Here is a 10,253-nt window from a genome sequence, read left to right on the forward strand (position 1 = left end):
TCAATTTTATAAGTTGTTTTTTTAGATCTTTTCTATTTACATTTCTTTATTTCTTGTTGCTTTCTTTTTCTATTCTAGTTATGTTTTCCTAAGTTTCCTCTAGCCCAAGCTAGAAGGGCAGCACATGAGTTTAATGATTCTTTAAGTTATGATGATTGATTGTTTTAATGATGAAAAGAATGGTGCATGCATGTTATCTATTGTTTAGATTTTGTTTTTTATCCTCTTGTGAGATCCACATGTTTCCATCATATGAGATCCACATTGATGGATAGGCTTACCCTAGATCAATCAGATTTTCTAGGTAGGAGAGGTTCTCAACTTATTATATTTCTTTGATTTTCATTATGCCATTAATGTTGAATTCTTAAAATCACTGGCGCTTAAGAATATATATCAATGGTGCAAATCCATGATTTTCTAATCTTTTATATCATTTATTTAAAATATTTAAACTATTTTATTTTCCGATTAGGCTGACCACAGTACTCAAATCCTAGTTGTGTTATCCACGTCATCATGATTTTAGAACATTAACCTATGTATGGAACTTTGAAGCTTGGGTGTTGTTTTAATTTAGTTGAATTACATCCATTCAAAAATTCCAAAATCATATCATCAGATTAGTTTTTATTACTTAGTTTGTTTTGCATTTGATTTTCTTCTTCTCGCAATTCATCTCCTTGTAGGATCGACCCTGTATTCACAGGATATTACTTACGAACCTCTTCGCTTGGAAGCAAACAATCAGTAACCTACCAAACTAGCAGCCAATTATAGTTCTACAAGTAGAACTTACCATCGCAAGGTTATATGAAGACGGTTCATTAAAGCCACATAAGGCAAATGTTACATTAAGTCGCATAGGGCAAACAGTCCATCCCAAGGATGTAAAAAAATGATTTTTTCCAAAATCCACATAGGCAACAAATAGTCCATAAGATGGTAAATCCACAACAAAAAACTCCATTTAATATATTAGACAAATGGCCACTAGTACGAGGATCTCGAAGCATCCATACAGTAAACACAAGTGGTGAAATAAGCCATGTAAAATATCAATAGCGTTTATCCATATGAAATGTTTCATTTAAACTGGGATAGAGAATTTTGCAATATATAGCATGTTCAGCTACTTGAATGTAAATCCAATGATCAATCATTTAGTAAGAATTCACTCAAACATAAACTAGCATTCGTCATCATTTTTATTAAATATTTAATTAAGCAAATAATGAAATAAGTGAACTATATAATTATTATGATGTAGAAAAGCTTGAAGGTAATCCTCACCACAGAATCGGATTGCCTAATTCGACTTATCTGGCACTCGGGTGTAAATGTAGATGATTTAAGATTCCAATTCCTTTGCTAGATCGATTTGACTCAGTTTCAACTCGAATTCATTTCAGCATGTACTCGAATTTAAGGTAATCTACACATGGACAATTCCAATCTAAGGTAGAGTTTTAAAAAACAATCAACTCTAATTAAACTTGGTTAGATATGCTCTTACAATCGAACTTGATTCACTTAGTTGTTAACTCAATTAATTCAACTCGCCTACAATTCCATTTCTATCATAATGTAAAGAGCTTTAATCGCACATGTATACGATAATAAACTCACTAATAATTGGATACGATTAACATACCTCAACCACCCATCTCAACTCGACTCGACTTGCTCCCAAATCAAACCTGATTGGTTCAGCCTAGTCTTAATCAAATCCTACCTCATTTCGACATCGCATGAGAAGTACGAACTTAGTTTGAACTCGGATTCGACTCGACAGCTCCCCCAACTCATCTTCTTCATCATTTATCCCAATTCTTCTTCCTTCCACTTTCTCTAGTGAAACGACAGCAGTGATATGGACACAACTCGCAGCTAACCCAATCAATGGAATCGTTGGGTCAACGTGCTGAGTTAACTCAACTCGACTAGGCAGACTGCAACTCCCTCTCACGCTCCTTTCTCCTTGTTCCTTCTCTCTCTCTCTCTCTCTCTCTCTCTCCTGAACTCGGTAAACCAACAATGGCGTTGAATTCCTGCGCCAAACAATGAAATGAGTTGAGTCAGTACTCGACCCGGTAGCTTGGCTCAAGCAAGGGTGTGTTAATGGGTAGCAAATCTTCTGTTCTGTCTTATTTCTCAACCCAAATAGGTCTAAACTCAGCCCAGATTTGGCCCAGACTCGGACCGAGTCGTCTTGACTTAGTGTGGCACCAACGTGCTCTCTCTCTCTCTCTCTATGATCTTCTCCTTTCTACTTCTCATTTCTTCCTTCGCCTTTCTTCTTTTTCTTCTTTGTTTCTTTCATCTTTAGTGGGATGAGAGTGGGCCTAGACTCGCCCAAACGTGCAGCGATTCGAGCCAAGTCGACTCAACTCGACACTACAGTCAAGGCAACGCGGCTTCTCCCTTTTCTTCCTCTTTCTTTCTTATCTCCTCTATCTTCTCCTTTCTGCAATTCACGTCCGGCAACTGGATTGAGCATGGATTAGCTCGACTTGCGATGACTCGAATCAAGTCGACTCAACCTCATGCAGCAACATAAATGGCGCCTTCTCCTGATTTCTCTCATTTCACTAACTTTTAGGGTTTCTTTAGGGCATTTCCTAAATTGGAAAGGGAGCTTTTATAGCCTCCGCAATTTCTTCCAGAGGCTTCCGACGTAACTATTCTGGGATTAGTTATTGGGTTTAACTGTTCTATCAAGTGTGTTTAAGTTGGTTGAGTAACATTTTATTCACATGGCAGTATTTTGACATTATAGATGATCCTCTAACAATATGGGCCACTAGGTGGATGTCTTTGATTGGGAAATAGAGCCCACGCACTGATGGTGCGGTTTTCGGCCAAATCGAGGAAGATGACCACCCTATTCATGGCGGATATTGATCTAGGGGATCACCCTCCAATCCAAGCCTTCTGATTGGTTTGGATAAGTCCACGGATCATTGTGAAGTTCACGTTTTAGATGGACGCCCTGGTGTTTTGGTGATAATGTGAGATTTTCTCATTTCAAATACCATTTTCTCAGGCCGACAATTTCTCTCCCGAGATCTCCGCACCATGAGTGAAAGGGGTCTTAACGCCCTAGTTTCGACACCTAGGATGATCCAGGATTATTTCTAGAAGGATCCCAACGGCTGAGATCATGCCAGCAACGGAAATGGAAAGATTCTTTCCATTCTTCTACAATTGCGGACGCCCTAAAATGTGGAATGCAGCACATGGACCACAAATCTTAGTGGCTTCGTTGTGATGCGAGTCATTTTGAATCCGAACTGCTACTCTTAGTGGTTGGCTAGTGACGCTGCCACCAGCTTGGTGGCTAGTGGTCCGTGCTCTGTGGACCCCCACGATGATGTATATGTTTTATCCATGCCGTCCATCCATTTTTAAAGATCATTTTAGTGATTGATACAAAAACTGAGGTATATCTAAAACTCAGGTGGACCACACCACCAGAAAACAGTAGTGATTGAATGTCCACCATTAAAAACCTCCTATGCCTAATGTAATGTTTATTTGACATCCAACCTGTTGATTAGGTAGTACAGACCTGGATGAAGGGACAAAAGAAATATCGGCTTGATTCAAAACTTTTGTCGCCCGCAAGAGGTTTTTAATGATGGGCATTTTAGTCAACACTGTGTGGTCCACTTGAAATTTGGATCTACCTTATTTTTGGTCTCATATCATAAAATGATCTGTAAAAATGGACGGATGGTATGGATAAAATACATACATAATGGTGGGGCCTATATACACCGACCACTAGCCGTTGGCTAGTGACAGGGTCACTATCCAATCCGTTTCCCTCTTAGTGGGCGTTTTTAATAGAGACAGGTAAGTTAACACTAACCACTTAGAAAGGAACGCTCAACCATTTTGTTCCCTCAGGACAATGAACGGTCCTGATCTGGTCCATGTGCCTACATGTACGGTTTTGGACCATCAATATTCGTCAACGACTAAAAATAGGGGAAAAAAATAATTTATATAATATCCTAAACTCCTTGGATCATATATATAGTGCGAAGAGCATGACTTTGGTGCATTTCCACATGGGTTTTGTCAACGATGGTAACTTTTACTAACGGAAACCGTGGCGTGACTTGCGAAGGTGGGTGAGGAGAATGCCCACCGCTTCTTTGAGGAAATGAGTTTACGTGCATAAGATCCTACCCACCCATCAGTTACAACACCCCTTGTTTGGTCTTGACTACAAAAATCGGGCTGATTCAACACCAAGGTGGGCCACCCCTTGGGTGAATTATACCTAAAAACTCTAAAATTCACGTGTTATGCTCCATCTGAGTTTTGGTATAAGCTTGATTTTCGGGGAATGCTTTCATCCCGATGAAGTAAGTTAGATAAATGGACTGGATGAAATATAAACAACATGGTCGGTCGGTGGGTGTTTCATTGCAACTTTTTCAGTGTTTCCTCTAGTGTGGCCTACGTCAGTTTTGAATTGTTATGATTTTCAGGTTCCACGGTGAAGGAAAGACAGTATACCTGATAAAGCTCGGATCTCATGAAAGTTTCACCCACGTGTCCGCTGGGACGCAAGTCACGCTGGCCGTTTTCTTTCAGACTATTTAGAGTAGCGAAGTCACATGATCTATTGTGTTCTCCACGTGTTATAAGACACCGTGATCGCTCGCAGAAACCTCTGTTAGGTTATTAGGCATGAGAATCCATGCACAACGCACAAAGCTACAGTACAACTTGCATATGTGGAATACACTAACTCAAATTCAACCGTCGGAATTGTTGGACCACTATAGATAAGTTAAACTTCTTATTCATGACCGCTTCTTTACTGAAAATTCATACGGTGATATCTAATCAATATACGTTTGGTCCACAGTCATCTTATTTGGATCTCATAATCTGGACCATTTACCTAACTTACATGCATGCCTGGTGTACAACTCCTTAACGCCTGTGTATCAACCATCACTCTCTATCAGTGCATGAAAGTTTTTTTTTCTTTTTTCTTTCCTAAACCAAATGCATTATAAGAAGAAAACGGCTGAGAATGCCATCTTCATAAAAATGCCTATACACGTGGCATCCCTTGAGAAAAACCAAATCCATTAAAATTGAGGAATCCACTGTCACTAAATCATAATCCCAAAATCTCATTAGTTGAGCAATCTTAACGGCTGATTCCCACACACTCGTTTGTTGAAGTAGAACAGCTGGATATTTTTTCATCATAACCGTCCAATAAATGTCCACCACTCCAACAGTAAAAAACTGAATAGCCATAATTTTTTGTTGATAATACATATACACTAAAACCCATAATTTAGAAATTTTAATTTACATTACCTATATATTCCACTTATGCAATTTCTAAGAAATTACCCAAGTCTTTCTTACTGTTAAATCCACTAATGACTGAAATTATAAGAAAACCCCCAGCATTTAATGCCATGTAATGGAAACGAATGCATGCATCGTGCATGGGGATTAGAGCCCATGTATGTGCCTTAAATGGTGGTTCTCCCACGTGCTTACTCGATCAACCCACTTATCAAGCATTAATCCATCCAGCAAAAGCATGCAATTGGTAGGCGCAAGGCCCGTTCCGGTAGATCTTGGCCTAAAGCATGCTTGGTCCGTACACATGCAGCATGTGCACGCCATTCCAAAATGTTCGAGTTATGGGATCTTCCCAAACGAAGGCCTGCATGTGGACGGTTAGGTATGAAGTAGGCAGTATCAATTCACAATCCACAAGCAAGTGGGATATGATGGGCAATTAATGGTTCTTGGACCATGGCCCATCGAATGTCTGAACCAACGGTCTAGATCATGTACTTTTCAAGTCTTTAAGAGCGGCGGTCCGGTTTTCTATGGTTGAAACAGAAGCCTATGTCCTTTCCATTTCTAACGTTATTGGTACTTGATGCCTTTGAACGTTCGAAATTCCTACTCAAATATATTGCTCATGTGAAATTACCAAAAAACCCTTTGAGAACTTATTAGTCCAAAAATCACACTGACTAGAGCGATCCTAGCCTTCGAATGGGTTCCAAACAAGTGGATGGTTGAATGAAAATTGTGTAGGTTACAATTCAACTGTCTGAATTTGGACGGTAAGGATTTGCATCCATCCAGGCCAACATGATAGCAGACGTACCATTTCTTACCAAGAAGGGCATTTCAGTAACTGAATCATAAAAAATAGAAAAAGGTTGCACAATCTTTCAAATTCGGCGCGGCTATCTTCAAAGTCTCAACCTTCCTAACGAACCCATTACCGAATGCCTATATAAGTAGCACCAACGACATTAACTTCCATCATCAACACCCTCCTTCTCTCTCTCAAATGGCTCGGTACATCAGTTTCATTCTCTCCCTCATTTTCTTCTTCTTTCAATTAGCCAATGGAGCCTACAACATAATGAACTTCGGAGCCAAAGCCGATGGTAGGACCGACACGACTAGACCATTTCTTAGTGCATGGTCTGCTGCTTGCGCCTCATCCCAGCCTGCAACAATCCTAGTGCCCCTTGGATCGTATTTACTGGGCCCCACAAACTTCAAAGGCCCATGTAAAAATACAAAAATCACTATTCAGATCGACGGCACCTTCATCGCTCCGTCCAATTACGCATCACTAGGACCATCTGGCCACTGGCTGTATTTCGATACTGTTCAGGGCGTTTCGATCTATGGCGGGACCCTCGATGGACAGGGAAAGGGCCTATGGGCCTGCAAAGCGGGCAATCAGAATTGCCCAGCTGGCGCAGAGGTACATAAATTATAGTAGTAAATATAAAATTAACAATTAGGCTAATGAAAGATTTAACCTCATGAATTTTCATATTTAATATAAGTATGGATGCATGCATGGATGAATTTGTTTGTATTACGGAAGGGTTACTGTTGAAATTTTGAGCTTGGTGTGATAAAACGTCCTTAAGTATTGCATATTAGCAGAAAAAATCAGGCCTTGTCGTATTTTTCACTTTGTTGATCGTTGTGGTCAGTTGTATTTATTTAATTTTATTTTATTAGTACTCTTTAGCACTTACACGTCAGAGAACCAATTTAATGAGCAAATGACTTTTTGGTAATTTTATTTCTTATAGCTATTCACCATATATATATATATATATATATATATATATATATATATATATATATATATATATATATAGGAAATGGTAGCATGAGGTCGACCTCACGGATGTATAAGACCATCTGATTGCTGTAATTTTTTGCATGGAAGAACTTAATGGACAGTCAAGATAGATGGCATGCAGGCCAATGGGTCCAAATACAATTAGGTGCAGGGTAATGTTTCCATGCACTTATTTTTTTTCTAAGGTTTCCATGGACTATGCCCACTGAATCATTTCTCATTTATAGTGGGTAGTTTTTGCTAATTCGGCACCTTTGGGGCCCGCCATCCACATGCATGCATGCAAACGTATCAAGATCATTTGATCAGTCTGATTTTCAAGATATGCTCCAGCACATAATTGCAATGTGTTATATGTATTACATCAACCAATCCAAAAGGTTGGCCCAGCCCAACCATAAAGATCTCCTAGTGCAAAATTCAGGCAGATTCCCTATCAGGTGGCCCACAAAGTACGAAGTCAATGGCTAAAACAATTATTCTAGCCGTACATTTGTTTTATATGCCATGGCCCACCTGCTGACTGCTGACACTGATCCCACCTGATGGAAACTTCAGATCTCCTGCACTTGTATGAACTGGGGTTCCACGCGCGCATGGAATTGGCAATTGCCAACTCATCCGTTGACTACTATGTACAGGAAATATGTTCGGTTTCGTTTTTTTTTATATATTAATTGTCCGATCCGATGCGACGGATTAAGATATCCAGCAATACTAATTTGCTATCGTGCGCACATGCAGTCGCTAACCTTCAACAACGCCAAAGACATCTTGATCAGTGGCCTAACATCGATCAACAGCCAGCTCTATCACGTGGTGATCAACGGTTGCCAAAGCGTGATGATCCAAGGGGTCAAGATCATCGCACCTGGCAACAGCCCCAACACGGACGGCATACATGTGCAGCAATCAAGGGGTGTGACTATCACTCGCACAGGCATTAAGACGGGCGATGATTGCATCTCGGTGGGTCCAGGCACAATGAACTTGTGGGTCGAGCAAATCGCTTGTGGGCCCGGGCACGGCATCAGGTAAGATCCTAGCCATCAGGAAAGGCAAACATGCAACAACACATATGGTACTCAACATATATGGTTAGGATCATGTACGCTGACACATGAAAGTGGTGCTAGGCTGGAAGGACGGTTCGGATCAACTCCGTCTTCTCCAATCTAATACAAACGTTTCTAGTATAAGCTTAACATCCAAATCGAGGTGTGGGGACCGTCAAGATGTTTTAAGAACATCCAATCCGTCCATCATTTTCGCCCCTTAGCGCTCTCTATGGTAATCAAAAACTCGGCTGATCCCAAGCTCAATAAAGCCACATCACAGGGAAGAGTTGGGATAGGGACATGCTCACCATTAAAAACCTTCAAAATTGCATTTAAGGCGCACTGTGTTTTGTATATAACATCTAATCCATTTAGAATATGAATCCAACAAGGATGAATTATACCCAGAAAATTCATACTATTCTAAGCCTAGCTAGACAACAATATGTGATTTTATAGGTTTTAGGATTGGTTTTTATATTATGTGACCCACTTGAGTTTTGTATCAACTTGATTTTTTGGATACAAGGACAAAATGAGAGTATACATATGATGGATGGATTGGATTCCATTAAAACATCACGGTGGGCACCACACGTAGGATTGTTAACAGAGCTTATCCTAGAACCGCTTGTACTGGGTCTGGTCTCCAGCTCATTTACACGATAGGATGGTTAGAACCAGTTGCATGGGAAATAATAACAAAATTAAAAACAACGTATGCAATATGCATAGATACGTGCATAACATTGACGGCTTGATACTAACGTGCGCATGTGTGTGGTTGTGGCAGCATCGGAAGCCTTGGGAAGGACCTCCAAGAAGCAGGGGTGCAAAACGTGACTGTAAAAAATGCCGTATTTGAGGGAACCCAGAACGGCCTAAGGATAAAATCGTGGGCAAGGCCCAGCTATGGGTTCGTCAGAGGCGTCGTTTTTCAGGACGCTATCATGAAAAATGTCCAAAACCCCATCATAATCGACCAAAATTACTGCCCTCACAACCAAGGTTGCCCTGGCCAGGTAAGCATTTCAAGGGTATATATGGAAACTTACTCTTATTTTGCTTGTTTTAGGCCTAGCCCACAGTCCTTAAAGACTGGTCCATGGTGAGCCTGGTGAGCCTACCGGTTCATGTCTATCCTGCCATGGCTTGTGTGCCCGTTGTCCATGACCAGCCCTAAAATTTAAGCCAGATTATAATCAAGCTGGCCTCAGGCTATATCTAAGAGCCCATCAGCTGGCTAAACTATGAGCCAGTGATACAAATTGCTATTTTATTTCCCTTCTCTTTTCCATAACTAGAAATATTTTTTTCAACATTTTTGATTTTTTTTTTTTTTTTTTTTCAGCATTCGGGTATAAGAATTAGTCAAGTGAAATATAGCAACATCCAAGGAACGTCCGCGACTCATGTCGCAGTGAAATTCGACTGCAGTGCGGTCAATCCATGCAAAGGCATTGGTTTGCAGGATGTGAAGCTTACTTATCAGAATCAGCCGGCACAATCTTTCTGTAAGAACGCTGATGGAACGACTGGCGGTTTTGTGGTCCCACCGAGCTGTCTGTAAATCATCGTCGTAATCATATAAACATTGTCCCAATTAATTGGGGGTAGGCTATATACCTGTCGGTAAACATTTTACTGTAAACATATAGGGATTTTTCCCTTCCACTTCTTAATTAAATCCCGTGATTATGTAGAATTTTTTTTTTTTTAAAAATCATGTATCCATCTACGATGATGAAAGAAATATCATGACCAATTCATGTTAAGCACAGCTTGAGGTGGGGCTGCTGAGGCTATCACTGTTCCATTGCCAAGGAAATTTCTGTATTCGCAATTGACTATAGAACTATGTGTCCTTAATTCAGAACCGTACATCAGACATTGATTTGATCCGTGCTTTCCATCAAGTGTGCCTTATTGCCTAGGGTATACATAGCTAAACATCCGCTCGCACGCTGCTAACTTTCTGAATGGTGGCCCTACAAATATAGATAACAGAACAAAAATATTCA

General features: G+C 40.2%; 1 protein-coding gene across 1 annotated transcript in view; it reads left to right on the forward strand.

Moving 5' to 3' along the window:
* Positions 1-9,831, forward strand: part of LOC131240053 (polygalacturonase-like) — a 34,961-nt gene extending 25,130 nt beyond the window's left edge. Inside the window, exons 2-4 of the mRNA XM_058238063.1 lie at positions 7,919-8,208; positions 9,026-9,254; positions 9,584-9,831. Of these exons, the coding sequence (XP_058094046.1) occupies positions 7,919-8,208; positions 9,026-9,254; positions 9,584-9,802 (738 nt within the window). The 3' untranslated portion in view covers positions 9,803-9,831. The remainder of the gene's footprint in view (positions 1-7,918; positions 8,209-9,025; positions 9,255-9,583) is intronic.
* Positions 9,832-10,253: the final 422 nt, after the last annotated feature.

The sequence above is a fragment of the Magnolia sinica genome, chromosome 3 (assembly GCF_029962835.1).
Source record: "Magnolia sinica isolate HGM2019 chromosome 3, MsV1, whole genome shotgun sequence".
Classification (NCBI taxonomy): Eukaryota; Viridiplantae; Streptophyta; class Magnoliopsida; order Magnoliales; family Magnoliaceae; genus Magnolia; species Magnolia sinica.